Source organism: Pediculus humanus, genomic scaffold (assembly GCF_000006295.1).
Source record: "Pediculus humanus corporis 1103172108215 genomic scaffold, whole genome shotgun sequence".
NCBI classification, from domain to species: Eukaryota; Metazoa; Arthropoda; class Insecta; order Psocodea; family Pediculidae; genus Pediculus; species Pediculus humanus.
In genome coordinates, this window is record NW_002987785.1 from 130,384 (window position 1) to 152,350 (window position 21,967).

General features: G+C 30.4%; 3 protein-coding genes across 3 annotated transcripts; 2 read left to right on the plus strand and 1 right to left on the minus strand.

Moving 5' to 3' along the window:
- Nucleotides 1–1,853: 1,853 nt before the first annotated feature.
- Nucleotides 1,854–9,638, minus strand: Phum_PHUM446290 (synaptonemal complex protein, putative; the record flags this gene model as incomplete). The annotated part of the gene is made up of 9 exons (XM_002429610.1): nt 1,854–2,175; nt 2,268–3,668; nt 4,057–6,040; nt 6,216–7,648; nt 7,872–8,015; nt 8,097–8,365; nt 8,448–8,596; nt 9,108–9,452; nt 9,575–9,638. The coding sequence occupies 9 exons, from the start codon at nt 9,636–9,638 to the stop codon at nt 1,854–1,856; spliced, it is 6,111 nt and encodes a 2,036-aa protein (XP_002429655.1).
- A 2,455-nt stretch (nt 9,639–12,093) lies between these two features.
- Phum_PHUM446300 (uncharacterized protein) lies at nt 12,094–16,164 on the plus strand (the record flags this gene model as incomplete). The annotated part of the gene is made up of 15 exons (XM_002429611.1): nt 12,094–12,390; nt 12,482–12,627; nt 12,709–12,915; nt 13,027–13,217; nt 13,297–13,485; nt 13,576–13,804; nt 13,871–14,099; nt 14,166–14,310; nt 14,382–14,642; nt 14,728–14,918; nt 14,995–15,094; nt 15,169–15,295; nt 15,378–15,673; nt 15,770–15,931; nt 16,013–16,164. The coding sequence occupies 15 exons, from the start codon at nt 12,094–12,096 to the stop codon at nt 16,162–16,164; spliced, it is 2,922 nt and encodes a 973-aa protein (XP_002429656.1).
- A 1,293-nt stretch (nt 16,165–17,457) lies between these two features.
- On the plus strand, nt 17,458–21,954 carry Phum_PHUM446310 (Lysosomal alpha-mannosidase precursor, putative; the record flags this gene model as incomplete). Its single annotated transcript, XM_002429612.1, has 16 exons — nt 17,458–17,523; nt 17,980–18,085; nt 18,194–18,251; nt 18,358–18,543; nt 18,611–18,813; nt 18,929–19,163; nt 19,237–19,450; nt 19,520–19,719; nt 19,805–20,001; nt 20,070–20,294; nt 20,344–20,653; nt 20,739–20,868; nt 20,943–21,080; nt 21,166–21,405; nt 21,488–21,637; nt 21,724–21,954. 16 exons carry the CDS (start codon nt 17,458–17,460, stop codon nt 21,952–21,954), a joined length of 2,889 nt encoding a protein of 962 aa, XP_002429657.1.
- Between the last annotated feature and the right edge of the window lie 13 nt (nt 21,955–21,967).

A 21,967-nucleotide genomic window follows, 5' to 3' on the forward strand; every position in this document is an offset into this window, starting at 1 on the left:
TTTATGTCAAATTAAAAAAAAAAAAAATTTTTTTAAACTAAAACCAGTCTTTTTCATTTTTTTGGATTTACAACCATTTTGGAATGTAAAAAATATTATCAAAAAAAAATGTAAGGACACTTTTTATTTATTTATTTATTAATTATTATCATTATTATTATCGTTAGTATTAGTAGTTACAAAAAATAATAATAATTTTGTTCCATAAACCTTTTTACATTAATTTTATTTAATATCATCATAACCATAATCATCATAATCATCATAGTCGTTTATTTATGTATTTATTTGTTTATTTATTTATTTATTTATTTATGTATTTATTTATTTATGTATTTATTTATTTATTTATTTATTTATGTATTTATTTATTTATTTATTTGAAGCGATCAAATTTAACAGGTTTTAAAAGCTTTTAAAAAAAGGTTTAGTCCCAAAAAACCAAACAAAACAAAACAAAGCAAAAAAATTTTTTTTTTTACAATAATTAGTTATTATTATTATTATTATTATTATTTAAATATATATATATATATATAAATAAATAAATACATATATGTATGCTTATGGACGGCATTAATTAACCCGAGTAATTAATTAATTAATAATTAATTAATTAATTACTAATTATTATCGTTACACTCAATATGTATATATTTATATATATATATTTTGCCCCCCCCCGCCCCCTCCCCTAACAAAGACAAATCATTCAAAAATAACAATATTAATAATAATAATAATAATAATAATTATAATTTTAATAATTTTGAAATCAATTTAAAAACTAATAAGTAATAGTTTTCCGTCTCATATTTATTAATAATAATAATAATAATTTTTATTTATTTATTTATTTACTTCGCGAAAAAAATTTATTTAAACAAAAATAATTTTTATGTTAATTATTATTATTATTTGTTGTTATTTTTCTCAAGCAGTTACTTTATAAAAAATTATTAATAATAATAATAATATTTAAAAAAATCAAAACAATAAATTATTTCAACAAATAAAATAAAAAAAATAAAATAAAATAAAATAATTACAATAATAATAATAATAATAATAATAATAATAATAATAATAATAATAATAATAATAATAATAATAATAATAATAAATTAGTTTAAAATTGTTAATCAATTAATTTAATACTTTTGGGTTAAGCGAGAGAGAGTGAGAGAGAGAGAGAAAGAGAGAGAAAAAAAATTTAAAAAAAAAAAAAAATTAAAACTACGACCTTTTATAACGCGGGTAATAATAATATAAATAATAATAATAATAATAATAATAATAATAATAATAATAATAATAATAATAATAATAATAATAATAATGGAATAAGGTAATTTTCAAACGCAATCATTATTATTATTATTATTATTAATGACTTGAATTTTTTTTATAATTTTTACAAAAAAACCCCCCCCCCAAAAAAAAAAAAAAAAAATTTTGCCAAAACAATTTTGACATCGTTCAGAAGACCTTGTCGTTATTATCATTATCATTATCATTATTATTCGCGTTAAAAAGGTAACAATTATTCCCCCCACCCCCACCCCCGATTTACAATCCCTCCTTCAGTACCGTCTCCCGTATTTATTTTTTTTTTTTTGAATTTGTTAATATTTAAAAAAGTTAGAGAGATGTAATGAGAGAGCGTATGTGTGGGCGCGTGTGCTAATCATGTTAGTTGTGACTGACCTCTGAAACCCCCTCCCCTTCCCTCCCCCCAAAAAAAAGAAAAAAAAATTAAATTTAAAGTTAATGAGTTAGAAAAAAAAAAAAAAGAAAAATTTAAAAAAAAAAAATTAAAAAAAAGAAAAAAAAAAGGAAAATTTTCCAGGAATTCATATGATGAGCCTTTTCACGCCGCATTCGCAACAGAATTTGGCCACAGGAACCGGATATTTCGAACCGCATTCGTGACAAAATTTCGACATTTTAAACACCGGATTTTCTTTTTTTTTCCCAACGACATTTTCCTCGTCGTGACAGGATTTCAACGTTTTCTCATCATTTTGATTGTTGCTGCTGCTGTTGTTGTTGTTGTTGTTCCCGTAAGAATGTATCGATTGATCGGATCCGCTCGTCGAACTGAGTCGATCCTCCTGATTGTGATGATGATGATGATGATGATTATGATGCTTTTGCGGTGATTTCCTGTTTAAGCTAAAAAAAATTTAAGGATCCGTTCATTTTTTTTTTTTTTTTTTTTTTTTTTTTCAGGTACTTAAAAATCCCGATTCGTATTAAAAATTCACCTGCTGTAAGCCGAATCGCCGCTTAGTAATTTCCCGCCTTTTCGATTCCTGTTGTTGTTCATGTTGTTATTGTTATTATTTTCAGGTGAGGAAACGTGATCTCCACCATCATCCGTGTGATCTCCATCGCCTTTGTTTTTGCTTTCAAAAACAGACTGGGACCTGTAAAGATGGGAACAAGGTACGGATTTAGGATGATTATAAGGTAAGGATTTAGGATTATTATTATTACTATTACTGTTACGGATAGTAGGATATTTCTTTTCTTTAATATTGTTTTTATTATTATTATTATTATTATTTATTATTTTCGGCAACGAATCCCCGTCCCTGTCGTAGTTGTCGTCGTCATCGTCATCCGACGACGATAAATTCGGATCGTAAGTCTTTGCGAATAACATTTTATTTCTTTCCTCGAAAACAGATTGAGATCTTGCGTATTTTCTACGCGGCGTTTTCAATATGGCGGCCGCGGCCGCCTTACCGACGATTTCTAAATTGCTTCTCATGACTTCTTCGTCCGCGAGTGTCGTGTCCGATATTTGAGACCCGAAACTCAAATTGCTCAAACTCAAACCGGAATTTCGATTTTTTTTTTTATTTTTGTCAAATGCGTCGACGACGAGGAAATCGCGAGGCGACGTAGGCATTCTGTCGTACGTTTTATCCGCCATTTTTTTTAAAAAATTTAAAGTTTCGTTTAAATCGACGGTGTCGCCGTCATCGTCGTCGTCGTCGTCGTAAACGTCGCCACCGCGGGGATTTTTTATATTTTGTTTCGGAGTGCTCGTGTACAAGATTTCCGTTATTATCGAATCGTTTAAAAAATCGTTTTGATTATTTTTCCCCGGGGATTTTTCAAACGAACCCGATTTCCTTCTCGTTATCCCGGTTTTGTTTGAATTTGAATTTTTTAACAATTCGTCCAAAGCCGTGTTTATCGATTTCGTCATTTGTTCGTTCATTTCGTTTTGATTGAAATCGAAATGTTTTTCAAATATTTTTTCCCAATCGTCCGCGGATTCGTACACGGGTTTTTCCAACCTGTTATTATTATTATTATTATTACTATTCTTTTTCGATTTATTCTCGTTTTCTTTGTCCAACAAACTTTTATTATTCGTTTTGGGTGTTTTTTTTACCTTTGACGCGGCAAATGTTTTTGTCGTCGTCGTCGTCGTCGTCGTCGGTGACGTCGTTTTTTCATTTTTATATTTACTAAATGCGGACGTGGGAGATGTTTCTAAATTGGAATTTTGTTTTTTGGTTTTGGGAGATGAGTTGGTATTATTATTATTATTATTAGGTGATTTGATGTCTGTCATTGAAGGCCACGATAATAACGCCATCATTTGCCTTTCGGCTTGTTTGAATGGATCGTATACGTCACCGGCAGATTTCCTGTAAAAATTTTTCGTTTTTTTTTTGGTTTTTCTCTCATCATTATTCCAATTACACATAAACACAAAAAAAAAAAAATTTTCTTGCAAAGCTCTTTACAATCCGTTTATGAGAAAAGAAATTCGAGCCTGTAAAATTTAAAAAAAAAAAACAAAAAACTTATGGCTAATTAAAATTAATTAAAAGAAAATTCATTAATGCTGTTGCGTGAATGATGATTGAAAAAAAAAAAAAAAAAAAAAAAAATTAATAAGCAGATATGATTAGGTGAGGTTGATATCAGGTGATTAGGAGTTGATTAGGTGATTAGAATCGAGATATAAAATAACATGTCTTCCGCTTTTACGTAATGAAATCTGTTTACCATATTTAAAAGAAACGGAATTACATTTGAAATGAATTCTTGTTCAGTAGTGGCGCCAATTTTCCCGCGGGCAAAGTCGTTTTTATTTTGCGATACGTTTCCACATCCGTATTATTATTATTATTATTATTACTACTATTATTATTATTATTATTAACATTTTCCCTTTTTTTGCTTTTCCACAAATCCAACAACGATATCATCGAATTTAATTTCTTGTCTTCTTTTTTGACTTTTATCTGCGGCAATATCGTTTCTTTTTTTGTCATACGTTTGTCCAGGACTCTTTTCGTTTTTTGTCCCCGACTCCCCGACATTTGATGAATTTCTTTTATATTTTTATTCACGTCCGCTTTGAGATCGTATATAGAATTTGCCGTGTACCCGAGGTGAACGACCGTCGCGGATTCTTCTAATTTTATCGTTTCGATGAGTTTTCGCGGTTTCGGAAACAATTGATCCAAACAATTTTCGTTTGCGGATAATAATTTTGCCGTGTTGGGTTTCGATACGATAAAATCGACTATTTCTATGTCGCCCACTTCGAAACTTTTTCGAATGTCGTCGTCGTCGTCGTCATTGTCGTCTGCTCTGTCGTCGTCTTCTTCGTCAACCTCTTCTATGTTTTCGAGAGAACTGTTTTGATTGAAAACTTGCAATGAATCGACCGTTATTAAATCTTCGCTTTCGCACGGATTCAAATTCGACGAATCGTTTGGGTCGTCATCGTTTGTCCAAACGTCTACTTCCACGTTTTCCCCGGTCGTCGTCGCTTTTTTTAGGCGCGATTCATCGCGATGTAAATTATCCGTAATTTCTAAATCTAAACTTTTATAAGACGTGACGTTATTTAACACGTGCAAACTTTTTTTAGGAGTTGACGTCCTGTTAAAAACAGGTACGGATTCTTTTTCCATTTCCTCGACCGATTCGTCATTTAAATCCTCACGATTACCGCACCCGACAATTGCATCATCGTACTCTTCTTTTTCAGGTTCTTTTTCAGGTTCCTTTTCAGGTTCTTCTACCATTGGTTTTTTATTTTTTTTCGATTTTTTCACAGGTTCGTTTACTATTTCGAAACATTCGAATTTTTTCACTTTCGATTCCGTTTTCTCATTACGAGGAGATTGTAATTTCATTTCCACCTTTTCTTCTACCTTTTCTTCGGAATCCGGAATCGTAAGGTTCGTCGTCGTTTCCGTTTTTTCATCGAAAAAATCATTTTCGAAATTAATTTCGAAATATTCAAATTTTTTACTCCGATTCGTTTTGCCGGAAACTTCGTAAAATTCTTCGCGATAATCGAAACTATTATTATTATTATTATTACTTTTCGAATTGTTTTTTTTTAAAGTGACGTCATTATTATTTTTCTGCTTGACGAGATTTTTAAATTTTTCCTTTTTAAATTCTCTCGCAAATGATTTTCTCCTACGTTTTTTCCGACCGTTGAACAAATTTTCCAGCTCTTTCAAATCGTCTTCTACGCTCTCGCGAAAATCTTGCGTGAATTTCACGTGAAAATTATTTGCCACGTGCCATTTTTCAAATTTCCCACCGTTTTTCATTAAATTTTCAATGAAAATTTTCTTCTTCTCTTCGAATTCTTCAACCGGTGGGGTTTCGAAAATTTTCTCCGCGTTGAAATTCATCAACTCTTCCAATTTGTCAACCTTCGAACTTATCAATTTTTGCCGTTTGGGTTTGGGTAAATCGTTTGCGAGAAATGTTTTCTCACGGATTTGCATAGTGTTTGGCAGACTCGTCAACCTCCTCGATTTCTTATATTTTTTTCTCTTCTTGTAAAATTTCTGTAGTTTACACGGGAACGAATTGAATAGGAAAAGATCGAATGATTTTATTTTATCCAAATACGTTTTCTCTTTCGATTTTTGAACCGTTTTACCCGAATACGGGAAACAGGGTTCGGATATGCTCAGTTTCATTGCGGCATCATTTTCGTATAGTTTTGCGGGATCCGCCGCGTGGAGAACGATAAAATCATCTGGAAAATTTTTTTTTTATGATATTAGATTCTCCCTACAAAAATATTTTATTATACTATATCAATCTAATTATTTACTTTGGTTGTTTGTTTGTTTGTTTGGTTGTCGTTTGTTTGTTTGTCTGTTGTGGTTGTCGTACAAATTAATTAATTAATTAATTATTGATAACATTACCTTCTTTTTTATCAACGACGATTTGATTTTTCCCTTTCGTTTTTTTAACGACATCTTTTTTTTTTATTTTTATTTTTTTTTTCATTTCGTTGAGGGAATCAATTTCGACGGCAGATTCTTCGGATTTTAAAAATTGTTCAGCCGCAATTTCCCAAATGGTCGATTCCGATAAATTTTGTGAGCAGTCGTTGTTGTTGTTGCTGTTGCTGTCGTTGTTGTTGCTGTCATTGTTGCTGTTGGACACGTCAAAATCTTCCGACATTTTCATTATGTCCTCGACTGACATCTCGGATATATTTTGCCATTTTTTAGCTTTTTTTTTTATCGTTTCCCTTTTCTCGTTTAACGAATCTTGTTCAAATTCATCTTCTTCTTCCGTTTTTTTCTCTATGATTTTCACCTCTTCTTCTTCTTCCGGTGGCGAAATTTTTAATTTTTCATCATCTTTTTCGACTTCGACGTCGACGACGACTTGGACGACGACATCGTCGGATTCTTTTGATTTTTCAACCATTTTTTCATACCCCCCATCATCCCCATCGCCATCATCATTTTCGTTTGTTTTTTTTTGTGTAATTATTAATTTTTCTTGATGGGATTTTAACGATCCATCGCGTTTCGGTTTGGGTATGGCCGAATTTAAAATTTTTCCCGTTTTTTTATTTTCTTTCGAAACGTTCGCTTCCAAACTTTCGTCGTCCGCCCGCATTTTTTTTTCTTTTTTTTTCGGAGAAGTAATTTTATCCGTTGTTATTTTTTTCGGCGATTTCATTTTCACGGCTTCCGATGACTTGATGTCATTATTATTATTATTATTATTATTAACGACGTCGGTCCCGTTTTTGACACAATTTGTCGCCGGGGGTTTTTTAAATTTTCCCGGGGAATTTTGAGTTATTTTACAAACGGGTAAATTTCCGGGTTCCGTGACGCGATAACAAGGAGCAACGAATATTCCAAAACTTTCGCTTTCGTCGTTCACGCTCAAATCGTTGACTTGTTCCCTATTTTGCTGCTTCCTTGATTTTTTCATTTTCCATTTTTCATTTTTCACTTTGGGCAATTTATCTTTTAACGTTTCTCCCTCCACTTTATTCGTATTCGGATTCGCGTTCGATTTTCCGTTGATTGAATTTTTTCCAGCCGGAAAAAAACCTTTCGGCTTTTGAACGGTTTTACTTATGCTTTCCGAACTGTTCCATTTACATTTTTTATTTTTATTCGGTAATTTTCCACGAGTCGATTCCCCCCCACCCATTTCGCTTTCCATCGTCACGTTGCTTTCGTTATCCGAGGTACAATTTGGCGATGATTTGGGGGGAATCATCATCATCATCATCATTTTTTCCCTCCCTCTCGGCGTCTTTCCTTTCATCATCATCAATTTATTCAACGTTTCATTTTCCAATTTAGGGAGTTTAATATTAGTATTTCTGAAAAGGTTAGAAAAAGGATGTCGGATATGGACGTTTCATTCTGCTACAAAAAAAAAAAAAAAAAAAAATCGCGATCCTTTCCCTCGACGTATTACAAAAAGGAGTAATCATTAAATATTATCATCATCATCATTTTATACATTAAGAGAGAAAAAAAAAAGTATGTGCGTGCACGTGCGTGCAAGTGCGTGCGTGTCAAAGTGAAAAAATTTTCTATCACCTGGTTTTTTCTTGCGATGATATCTGTGAACCCGTTCTCGGTCTCGAATTTTCATTTTCCTTTAAATTTTCTTTCAATTTCGACGATTGATTCGATATCGTTCTATTCGTCGAATGATCATTTTTTAGAAAAGATTTCGAAGTACTGAAATTTCAAATAATAATAATAATAATAATTGTTTTTCCAGCCTTTTTAATAATAATAATAATGATAATAATAAATCACCTGAGGGAATTTTTTTTCATCGGTGAAACCGAACGTTGTCTTTCGCTATTGCTTCGGGATAGGGTCGACTTGTTGGTCGAACACGACGATTGATTGACGCTTTTAGAATTTCTATTTAAAACCCCCGGAACCGGGGGTGACGTTTTAACCGACGATGACACGCCCAGGGTCGACGCCGTGCAAATCTCGTTGGAATCTTTCCTCGGAAGCATGGGTGAATATTTTTCTTTCGTCGTTAATCTTTGCTTGACCGACAATGGTGCCCGATACTGGAAATATTCGACACGTGCATACCATCCACACCCATTACACGTGGATTACACTCTTAAAATCTAACGGAATTTTATTTACCTTTGTTCTCGCTTCTAATCTTTCTTGCGCTTCCGACACTTTCGACGGAGTCATTTTCATTCTCGCTGTTTTTTCCTTGCAAAATTCCACGTGACGATCGAAAGCTCTCGGTCCGAAAAATCTATTACACGATGGACATTGTTCATTCCCTGAATACGATATCATTATTATTATTATTATTATTATTATTTTATTAATTTTTAACCGAATCACTCACTTCTGTGTTGAATTAATAATAAAATAAAATTCTTTTTTTTTTTTTTTTGGGGGGACCGAACTTATTTTAAAGACGTGAGATTTTATTTTTAAACCAAAGGTCCCCCCTCCTGCTCCCCCTTCACTTCAGGGACGAATTGAATATTTAAGTGTGTGTGTGATTTTAACTGGAAGTGTGTTGTTTGTTGTTGTTGTTCAAGGATAACAAACAATTTTTTTGTCTTTGGAGTAACGAATTGAAAAAGATTTAAAAATATCAATTTAAAACGTTCTCATTATTTTTTTTTTTTAAATGCGATAATAATAATATTTCCGTAGTAAAAAATCTCATGGTAGTAGTTTATTTTATTTAGTTCAAAGAACGTTAACCTCAGTTTTATTATCATTATTATTATAATCGTTGTCAAAAAGTTTTTTTTTTTTTTTTTTTTTTTTTTTAATTACCTGCATTACTTATGAGTTTAGGAGGTTCCACGCTATCTGCGGGTTGGGAAACACCTCTTGCCGCTCTCAAAACGGCAATTAAATTCTCGTGTGTTTCTTTCCATTTGGGCGATCCCTTTTTTTTCCCGGGACTTTTCACGACTCGTTTTTGCACCTGTCCCGGTAGAGGAGCAGGACCTAGGAATTCTTCTAATTCCGTACCGCTGACGCGATTTTTAAACGAATCGAACACTCGTCTTTTTTTACTAGATGTTTTCTCGCAAACTTTTACGTGTCTGTCGAGGACCTCTGGCCTAAACGTACGAGAGCATATTGTACATGGTAATAAAACTGAAGGAGGTTCATCTGAAAAAGGCGTCAAATAAATTTCAATATTTAAAAAAAAAAAAAAATTCTAACTAACAGACAAACATGAATCGATCGGGTCGATAATTATAATACGGGTTTTTACGCGAGCCCGCGCACACCCACACCCACACTCAAAACATGGGAAAAAAACCGTAAAAAAAAAAAAAAAAAAAAAAAAACCATTGAAAATGAACCTTGTGCGTATTCAAAAGTATTATTATTATTATACTACGCGAAAGGCCTACACACTATTATTATTATTATTATTATTATTATTTTTCTTCTCATAACAATCCCATTATTATTATTATTATTTTTTCAAATGTATTATGATGCTTAAAATTTTTTTTTTTATTAAAATGAATCAGAAAGACAAAAAAAAAAAAAAAAAAATTATTCTTTTACGATTGGGATAAATAATAATAATAATAAACATGTTAAATTTAAATTAAAATAAATTATGTAATAATAATAATAATAATAATAATAATTTTTTTTTTATTAAAAAGATATTTAGGACAGGCAAATAGTAAATTCTCTTAAATTCTAAAAACTAGGCTTTAATGATAAAAAAAAAAAAAATAAAAAAAAAAATAAAAAGTACAAAAACTCCCTCCCACGACAGACAGAACAGACAACAGCAAATTGATCATTCACAACTTGCAGTCAAATAATAATTATTTTGTTCTGTCGTAAAACAAAAACGATCGTAGTAAAAAAAATAATGAAATAAAAATTTGTAACAATCGTTAATTATTAATTTTATTTACAGTGTTTAGTTTAAAAAAAAATTGTGTGTGTGTGTGTGTTAATTAATGAGTAGACATTTTTTTTAAAACTAAATTGGTTATTAAACAAAAAAAAAAAAAATTATTAAAGTAATTGTTGTTGTTGTCGTCGTTGTACAAAAGTATAAAAAAGGTGAGATGAAAAATCTAACCTTGAAAATTTATAACAAAGTCCATTTTTAGTCGTTTCAATGAACAAAAAAAAAAAAAAAAGTTATCGATATTAATTAAAATTTTCTTATTTGATTATTAGATATTATTTAAATGTTTTTTACCATTTTGTAAAAGATTTTTAAATTTTTACAATGTCATACACACATCAACAATTTACTTTATTAATTTTTTTTATTAATATTCGAATACTCAATTTTGTTTAATTATTTTAATTTTCCCTTTGAAAAAAAATTCTATTAATTATTTAATCGATTTGAATCAAATAAGTTATGTACATAAGGAGTAGTAGTAATATGAAAATTTATTTTTTTGCGATAATATTGTATGATAACATGAGAGAGTGAAAATAAGTTTCGATATGTTTCGAATGATAATTTAAACAGAGGGAATTATGGGAAAACTTTAAATTTTTCATTCGAACAAAACATTTTGGTTTTCTTATCACAAAACCTGGAGAAACAAATTTTTTTTTTTAAAAATTTTCTTTTTTACGCCATGTTTTTATTGTTTTTTGTTCTAATAGTTAGATTAGGGATAATTATCAATAAACCTATGACAATTAAAAATACATTGAATCTTGGTTACACGTTTCCATATAGGGATCAAAGTTGCAAATGGAGAAAATCGTGTGGGTTACACAACCTACTAAATATTTTTATACGAAGTTGTTTAATATGACATATTTAAAAATCCGAAAATTTTTTTTTACAATTACATACATATATATATATATAAAACGTACGAAATAATTGGGGGGGTATATTAACAATTTGTTGGTAACATTAAATTTGATTATTCATTAACGACTTTAAATTAAAAAACTCATCCACTGTTTAAATGTTTAACGAACGAACGAACAATCAATCACGACACGTAAAATTAATTCAATAATAATAATATTTAAATTGTAATATATATAAAAAAAAATAAAATAAATATGTTTAAAAAAAACAAACCGTTGAAAAATAAACGACGACGGTTAAATTGAAATTATAAATTACAAAAAAAAAAAAAAATTACAAATATAAATTTTTAAAAATTTATTACCTTCTATATCGGACATTTTCGTTGCTGAGCAACCACCGCCTGCTAGATAAAAATTAACAAATTTTATCTAGTGACACGTTTATTTACAAAAATCCTCCAAACAAATTCCCTGATATATTTATATGTATATTAAGTGTCAAAAATGTGCGTTAATTGGGAATTTGATTTTATATTCAATTTATGGATTTCAGTGAAACATAATAATGACATTGACGACATGATCATTAATCCGTGAAATTTTTTTTTTTTTTATCGTTTTTTTTTTTCATTTTTTTTTAATTTCTGTCTGACTTGTTTGATAATTTTTTTCATTTAATTTTACTTGATTGAAAAATTAAGCGATAAACCATCTGTTAACAGGCAAGTTTTTAAAAAATTTTTTATTATTGACGATTTATTATTATTATTATTATTATTAATTTATATATATGCAGATGTTTATTTAATTACGTCAAATTAAAAATGTGTTTGATTTTTTTTTTTGTTGTTGTAATGATTACATATTAAACCGAATTTTTTACATCTATCGATTTCTGATACCGATTGATATTTTAATTCCGTTTAATAATTGATTGTTTTTAATTGAGTGATTAATTTTTTCTTTTTGGGGGGTTATAGAAATGAGGAAAATGGGAGGATGTTTTATATTAATTTTTCAAGGGCTCATTTTTAATATTTTAACCAAATCCTCTTTTGGATATGGCGATTTGGATTTAAATCCAAATGATTTTAAAGAAGAGTCAATAACTGCAGATATGTGTTCGAAAGTTTACTCTGTCAAATGGAGAAGCGTACCAAAGAAAAAAGAATATGCTGGAAATTATCAAAATAAAATTGGAATTCATACTATACAGGAGTGTTTGAATGCTTGTTGTGCTGATAAAACTTGTAATGTTGTATTCATGCACGGTCCAAAATGTTTTCACGTAATTACTTATTTAAATAAAAGTGTAAATTAAAAATGTAAAAAGAATATAAGTAGTCAGCATATGTTTATGACTGAATGTATTTTTTTAGATTCAGTGTGTTAGTAATTACGACTGTTTACCAGAGTTCAGATCGGAAGAAAAATTTCAAGATACCAAAATGATATTGGTATCACCGGTCGGTTCGAAAGATTGGGACGATTCTTATTTTTCAGCTTCACCCGATGACGAATACAGGTTAGTCAAATTTACATTGACTTTTATTATTAAGTTTGAGTCATCAAGTTGAAATTATTTACTTTACCTTTAATTTTAAAGTGGTAAAGATGAGGAGTCTGCAATATTAGATCCCACTTATTACACATCATCTGGTGGCAGATCGTGTGAAATTGGGGTGCTAATGAGTTGCGGAAAAAATGAAATATGCGAAAATATTTCAATAGCATCTAGTAGGTCTAGAAATGGTATTTGTCAGTGCATGGATGGTTATTTAAGAGATCAAACAGGCTCTTGCATCCCAAAGATGTAAGTGTCTGGAATGATTTTTGCCCTGAATCGTCTGCGATGAATTTTAACATGCACTCCATCCTTTTGTTTTTTAATGTTTGACTCATTTTCAACGTTTATTAATTTCAGGGATGAATCTGCATTGAAAATCGATTTGAGCGAACCATCAGTGTCTCAGACTACGAAACAATTAAACGATGGCGAACAAACATCTTCGAAGCCACTGAAACCGATAGTTGTTAGAGTTGTTCCCAAAGTTGTTAAACTACCAGAAAATGAAGTCACACTTTCGGCTTATACAGTGCCATCAGAACAAACAGGTTTTTTTTTTTTTATCAATCATAAGGTAAATGAATTTAAATGAAAAATATAAATAATAATTAATTTGTTTCATTCCAGGAGAGCATTTTAATTTCAATTGGAAATTACTTGTGCAACCTGAAGGTGGTAACACTGGAGTCATGACAGAACAAAGTGGAGGAACTTTAAAATTAAGTCATTTGATTGAAGGGATTTACAAATTCAAAGTTACCGTCTCGGCTCCAGATGCATATGGAGAAACATTTACAAATGTGACAGTTTTACCTCGTAAGTTCAAACTCATATTTTATTTTTTTGAATTTCTTTTAAAATTACTCGTTAAATTAAACTTGTTCTCATACTTTTATTTTTTATTAGCAAACAGAATTAATAAGCCACCGGTGGTTATAATAACTCCTGCTGCGCAGACTATTAAACTACCAAACACGGTAGCAGTTCTCGACGGGTCTCCCAGTTATGACGATGACAAAATTGTCAGATGGCATTGGGAATTACAAAGCGGTCCTCTCAATTATCAACCGACGTTAGGAGATTCTCTGACATTACAATTAAAAGATTTAAATATTCCTGGAAATTACACTTTTAAGTGAGTAAATAAAAATAAAATGGAAATAAGGTTCGAGGATGGCATTAACGAATGATGTTAATTTAGGCTTACGGTTGAAGATTCCGATGGTGCTTCTAATTTCACAACTGCCAACATAACCGTCGTCAAAGGAACGGATTATCCCCCCGAAGCGAATGCGGGAAATGACGTCATAGTTTATTTACCGGTAAACAGTGTTACTTTAAACGGAAATATGAGTACCGACGATAGGGGAATAGTTTCGTGGGAATGGACGAGAACGCACACCGGCCGGGATAAAGCTGTCGACATGCAGGTTTTTATTTAAAAAATTTGTTATTATATTCATTTTATTGTGTATTAATTAAATTTATATTTTTAGAACACTCGAACGCCTTATCTACAACTTTCAAATTTGGAAGAGGGAATGTATACGTTTGTTTTAAAAGTGATAGATAGTAGCGGTCAATCTTCTCTGGCGGAAACTCACGTTTTCGTCAAACTTCCGACGAATAAACCTCCGACAGGTACAAAAAATCTTCCCCCCCCCCTGTAATTATAACCATTCGATAAATGTAATCATTTATTATTTATTCAGCGAACGCTGGCGAAGACATAATTGTATCTCTACCACGCACATGGACGATACTAGATGCTTCCATGAGTAAGGGTGATATAAAAATCGAATCGTACAATTGGGAACAATTGTCGGGACCTAATAAAGCCGTACTCACGCCTGCCAACTCATCCAAATCAAATGCAACGGAACTCACGAAAGGAAAATACGAATTTCAAGTGACCGTTGTCGATTCGAACGGAAATAGCGCTTCCGATTCCGTTTTCGTTATCGTGAATCAAAGTCGGTCGAATCGAATTCTTCTTTTTTTTTTTTCATCTCTGATTATTTATCGGATGAACTAAATAATTTTTTTTTTGTTTTCCAGATGAAAATGCTCCTCCGAAAGCGAATGCCGGTGGAGACAGAACGGTTATTTTACCCGTGAGTTTGATAACTCTCAACGGTTCGGGATCAACGGATGATTGGGCAATTAAAAAATGGGAATGGACGCGAGATAGTTCGAGTTTGGCTTTGGGAAGAGTTTTGGGAAATTCCGATAAGTCTCCTATTTTACGGGTATTTTAAATTTTTTCAGTTTTCTTTTAATGGCGAATTTTAACCGTCGATTGATTGAATTTTTTCTTGATTTCAGTTGACTGATTTAATACCCGGGAGATTTGTGTTTAAATTAAAAGTTACCGATAATCAGGGTTTGTCTGGAGAAGATACCGTTTCAATCATAGTCAAACCGGGTTGGTTTTTTTTATTTACAATTAAAATAAAATAATTGGTAATCATCATCATCATCATATTTATTTATTTGCAGATCCAAATTTAAAAAATTTAGTCGAATTAATATTAAATATCGAAGGGAGTTCATTGACCGTTTCTCAGGAACAATCGCTAGAAGCCAAATTGAGTTTGTTATTAAGAAATGCTGTGATACACGTTAGGTATTTGTTATTATTATTATTATTATTATTATTAATAGTCTTAACGAATGGAATATTAGTGATGACGTACCTTAAACCGTAGGCAATTAACGACGGAACACAACACAGGTCGTGCCATTCTAGTCTTTTACGCGGGTGACGTAGCCGGAGATAAAACCGTCATGTCGGGTCCGCAAGTCGTGACTCTACTCAAACAAAAACTTAAACAAGATTCTAGTCTTTTAGAATTGTCGGTTGCCAACATTCAAACGGTCGTTTGCCAAAATAATTGTTCGGGTCACGGAACGTGCGACGAAAGTAGCAGACGATGCTTGTGCGAAGCTTTTTGGATGCAAAGTTTCGTTAGGAAATATTTCGGTGATGGAGAATCCAATTGCGGTGCGAATTTAAGGAGATTTAAAAGAATAAGAAAAATTATTATTATTATTTATTATTTATTATTATTATTATTATTATTATTATTATTATTTTCAGATTGGAGCATTTTGTACGTCATAATCGTTTTTTTCGCGGGTGCGTTCGTGACGGCCGGTTGTAGTTGGGGCATCACTTGTTTAATACAAAAACCTTTTCGAAAACCGAGAAAACGACAAAGGTATTCGCTGATAGACGACGAAGAAGAGTCAACAATGCGTGGTAAGTTGTTTGTTGTTTGTTGTTTGTTGTTTGTTGCGAGACAGTCGATACTCGTCCTTTTAAAAATGGCGTTTTTTATAGCTCTTAACAAAAGCGTCATGGTATCCGACACGGATTCAGATTCTGACGTTTTGTTCAATGCTAGGGATAAAAACGGAGGACAAGATTTGAAAAATGGGAAGCGACCCCCGCGAAACGGTTTCGTCAAATTGGGAAAACGTATTAAAACGTGAGAATCGGAAATAATTAATAATAATGATGATGATGATTGGACATTTACCCAAGTGCATGATCTCTACATGTAATGCGTGTAATTAAATTAAATAAAAACAGGAAAATTTGTCGAAATGGTAACGAAGGAGACATTTTATAAAAAAAAAAGGAGGTTGGATAAACTTGCCTACATGTTTGCCTGCCTACCTGCCTGCCTTTTTTGTTTCATCTCACGAGATTAGATTAAATTATTTTACAGTTTTAAACAAAAAAAAAAATTAATTTCTGCTGATTTGTACTAATTACGAAAGTGAAGTGGAGTAATGCTAATAATAATAATAATAATAATAATAATAATAATCCTAGATGTTGTTTTATTTTTCAATGTAGATATAAATCAATCGGTTAGTTACCAACCGTAAAATTTGTTTTTTATTTAACGGTTATTTAAAATTTTTGTTTTATTTTTAAAAAAAAAAAATATTTATTTCGTTTGAAATGATATTATTTAACAGGGGGAAGGGGGGGAGGGGAAATGGAAGTTAGTAGTAAAAATGTAATCAATCAATCAATAAATCAATCATTGTTATAAAAATGATGGTGTTATTTAAAATTATTATTATTTTTTTGTTTGTTTGTTTGTTTGAAATGAATACAAAAAGATTTGCCATATTATTATTATTATTATTATCCGAGTTTATTATTATTCAGTTTAAATTAAACCGTGGAAATTGTATTTATAATTATTATTATTATTATTATTATTATTAATTATAAAAGGAGATTTGTTTAAATGAAGTTGATGATATTGATACATAATATGTATTATTTTATTTCATAAATATTAATTAGTAGTTTGTTTCTTTTGAAGCTTTCTAATTATAAATTTTTATTTTAATTTTATCATTAATAATAATAATAATAATAATAATAATGATTGATTTATTTTTTGTTTAATTTTACTGATACTTGCCAAAAAGTTAAAAAAAATTTGTTTTTAAATCATTGTTGTTGTTTCCTATATATATTGTGAAATATACATTATATACATTTAATTTAAGGTGATATTTTATTTTATTGACATTTTTTTTTTTACAATATTTTATTGTATGGAAGTTCACCGTCCACTAATGTTAATTTTGTAAAAATTAGATTTAATTTAATGTTTATGGCTTACGTTCGATATAAAATTTAAAAGTTATTCATTTAAAAAAAAAGTTTTTTTTAAAAATAAATTTATTAAAAGAGTAATTAATAGCTTTAAAATGAAAAATTTAAAATTTTTGTCCGTTTAAAATTCTATAACAGACATGATGGAAATAACGAGGATTGTGAATATCGAATGCAAATCGATATATTTCGAGACTCGAAACCATAGAGTAAAAAAATTTTTTTTTTCTAATGAGCCCGGGATGTTGTTTACGAAAAATGCAGTTGCATTTGGTTGTTAATTTTTTTTAAAATGAATTATACATATTTAAAATATTTTTATCTATGTGCCGGGACCATATTAATTTATTCTAATTGATTATTATTATTATAGTTTTTATAATTTATTTTTTTAAAATTAATCGTTATAAATAAATAAATTAATTAATAATTATATATTTTTTTAATGGAAAACTTATCACACAGTTTAAGCCGATATCAACTGCCATATAAAATTAAAATTCTTATACAATTTTTTTCAACTGTGATTATATCAGCATTTTTACTTTTTTCAATTAATTTATTGCTTATAAAATACGTAAGATAAAAAATTTTGTTTGGGGTTTTTTAGATAGTAATATTTTGTTTATTCGTAAGTATTAATTAATTTTTTTTTCAATTTACAGAATTTAAACTGGAATTTTCGCAGTGATATATTAAACGTTCATTTAATTCCTCATAGTCATGACGATGTAGGATGGTTGAATACTCCAGAAATTTACTACAATGCCTGTAAGTTATTATGTAATGAATAAATTGTTTAAAATAAAATTTCAATCAATTTTTGCGCTCATATGTTTATAAATGAGCGTTATGTATTAACGTTTTTTTTTGTTTCAGATGTGAGATTTATATTAACAAATGTCATTATCGAATTGCAGAAAAATAAAAAGAGAAGGTTATTATTCTCTCGTGAATGGAATAAATTTTCATTTAAGAATTTTTAACAGAAATGAAAATGTTTCTTATCATATGTCAATAATTTATAATTGAAAAATTTTTAGATTTGTTTATGCCGAAGTGTATTTTTTTCGAAAATGGTGGCTAGAACAAGATTCGATAACGAAAAAAATTGTCAAAAAACTAATTAAAAACAAACAATTAGAAATAATAAATGGAGGTGTGTGTATGAGCGATGAAGGTGTTACACATTATCAAAGTTTTATAGATCAATTAACCTGGGGTCTAAGGTAAAAAAAAAATTTATATCGGGGGAAAAAAAAAATAATTTTTTAATAAATTTTTTCATTATCTAAGATTTATCAATGATACATTCGGATCGAATGCTTCGCCAACTGTCGCCTGGCAAATTGACACATTCGGTCATTCCAAAGTCATTGCATTATTATTTCATCAAATGGGATTCGATAGTTTATTCATAAATAGAATCGATATTGAAGAATTAAAACTTCGTAGAGAAAATAAATTAATGGAATTTTTATGGGTTGGAAATATCAGTAGTAAATATCAATTTAATTTTTGTATTTGTGATGATTTTTAATAACGTTTTATATGTTTGATTAATTTTTTTTTTCTTTCTCTCTCTCTCTCTCTCTCTCTCTCTCTCGTTTACAGAAAAATCGAAACCTTATATTTTTACAAGCCTTTTATTCAATCATTATAGTTCTCCTCCTGGTTTTGATTTTGAAAGAATCGAAGATGATATATATATTAATTTTTCAACATTTTCAATACATGTTAGAAAACAAGCGGCTGCATTTAAAACAAATCACATATTCGTACCAATGGGTGATGATTTTCGATATCTTAATGCTGAAAGATATTTTAAATTTATCGATAGACTTATAAGGTGATTGATTGATTGATTGGAAAAAAAAATACTTTTTCTTTTTGTGTTTTTTTATAATGTTTTTTGTTTTCAGTTATTTTAACAAACATTCGAATTATAAATTAAAAATTTTTTATTCGACTCCTTCTCTTTACATTAAAGACTTACACTCTTCTCGAATATCATGGCCATTAAAATTTGGTGATTTTTTTCCTTATGCTTCAGAAATAAATGTTTATTGGACTGGTTACTTCACCTCCAAACCGACTTTAAAATATTTTGAAAGGTTGAGCAACAACTTTTTGCAGGTATTTATTTACAATCCTTTTACGAGTACCATCAAATTGACAATAATAATAATAAACAATTTTTTTTAGATATGCAAACAGTTATTGGTGCTAGCTAATAAAGGAATGACTTATTTCAATGAGATTAGAAAATTAAGGGAAGCTGTTGCTGTGTTGCAGCATCACGACGCCATCACGGGTACTTCTCAACAACATGTTACCAAACATTATGCCAAATTATTGTACCGAGGAATACACACTTGTGCCAAACCGATTGATTCGTCATTGAAGTCATTATCTATTTATAATCCTTTTTCCCCCGCCCCCCTCCCTCTCGAATGAATCAACTTCTTTTTTTTTTCGTATGGATTTCAGGTATTTATCAATGTTCGATTCGAGTTCTTCCAATTTGGAATACGTGTCTTGTTTGTTACTGAATATTAGTTCGTGCGAATTCACGGAAACTCATTCGAGGTTCATCGTAACCGTTTATAATCCTCTAAGTCGAATAACGGATTATTACGTGAGGATACCAATCGATAGACAAAACTACCTCGTCATGGGAAACGACGGTAAGTATTTTACAAAGATTGGTATATTTTAGTCGAGCAGGAGTAAAAACAAAACAAAATTTCGACAGGAGGGATAATAACGAGTCAAATCGTCGCCATTTCGAAAACCGTTAGAAATATTCCCGGGAGAAAAAGCAAAGCCAAAAACGAATTAGTTTTCAAAGCATCCCACTTGCCGCCATTGGGATTTAAATCGTTTTACGTTCTGCAGGCGCCAAAAGGAAAATTCAACGATAAAGACGTCAAAGAAAATCCAGTAATAAAAAATTTTCCTCTCTCTCTCTCTCTCTCTCGTTATCTACGAATAAAGGCAAAAATCGTTTTTTTTTTAGAACGTTAAAGTGGTCTTGAACGGTAGCCAATTCCATGTGAGATTTGCTACGGGTAAAAACGGTTTCCATTCGTCGGTATTGCAAAAAATTGAATATTACGAATCGAAAAACCGTTCGGGAGCTTATTTATTTAGTCCGTCGCAAAAAAAATCATTTAAGGATTTAAAAAAAGGAGAAAAAATTGTAAAATTATTAAACGATGGTCCCATAGTGAAAGAATACGAAGAAATATTTTCCGATTGGGTCAGTCAAATTGTGAGAATTTATTCGGATGAAAATTACGTGGAATATAATTGGTTGATCGGTCCGATACCAATCAAGTAAATTTTTCTTTTTTCATTGTAAACAAACATGGCGGAAAAAAAGAATTTTTTAATTTTTTTTTTTTTGTAAAAATTATTTAAGGGATTCGATAGGAAAAGAAGTTTTTGCAAAGTACGAAAGTACGATACGAAGCGATGATATTTATTACACAGACGTAAACGGAATGAAAATGGAAAAAAGGATAAGAAATTATAGATATTTTACGGAAAAGGTATGAATCAAAATGGCCGCCGGGTGTTTTGTCATCGTAGGTCGTTGGATTGATTGTTTTTACTTAAATTTCAGCCGTTGAACACGATTTCTGGGAATTATTATCCCGTAACGAGTTCGATATCGATTCAAGATGACGACAATCAAATGGCTGTGATAGTCGATAGACCGGAAGGAGGTTCGAGTCTTAAAAGCGGACAAATCGAACTCATGGTGAATAAATCATTAATGAAATAATAATAATAATAATAATAATTAAATACGTAATCATTTTTGTTAATCCTTTACGAACGATAAGATTCACAGAAGGACGATCAAAGATGATGGATACGGTGTAGGAGAACCTCTCAACGAAATGGCACACGGGAAAGGTTTGGTCGCGAGAGGTAGTCATTGGCTACTATTCGGGAACAAGGATTCGAAAATGAAGAAAAGGATAAAAATGTTCGCACGAGAAAAACATTTGCAACCCTGGTTGTTTTTTTCCGATTCGAGTTCGTTATCCTACGATGAATGGCGTACGAATCACGTGACGGAAGTAATGGATGCTGCTGTTTTTTTTAAAAATATTTTTTATTAATGATAATACCTTTTGACGATCCATTAATCTTTTTATTTAGTTTTCCGGGATGAATGTCAATTTACCGTCGCACGTTCAAATACTAACGTTGGAACCTTGGAGAGAGCAAACGATACTTTTGAGATTGGAAAATACGTTGGAAGATTATTCGAAAGAGGAAATCGACAAAGCGGAAATGATATCGTTAAAAGTACGTAGTTATATAATAATAATAATAATAATAACGATGATGTTTTTTTTTTTTTTTTTTTTGATTTTTGTTGTCATTTTTCGTAGGGATTATTTAAAAATTTCGACGTGATCGACGTTGGAGAAACGGCATTGGGAGCCGACAGGTGGATTTCCGACGTGAAAAGACTCAAATGGAATTCCTACGGCACGGTTATAATTAACGAGAGAGAAGAAAACAAAGATGGAGGAGAATTGGGCGATGATTTCGTCATAAGTTTAAAACCTCAGGAAATAAGAACGTTCGTTGTTAAAATATCGGAGAAAACAAGGATTTGACATTTTTATAATG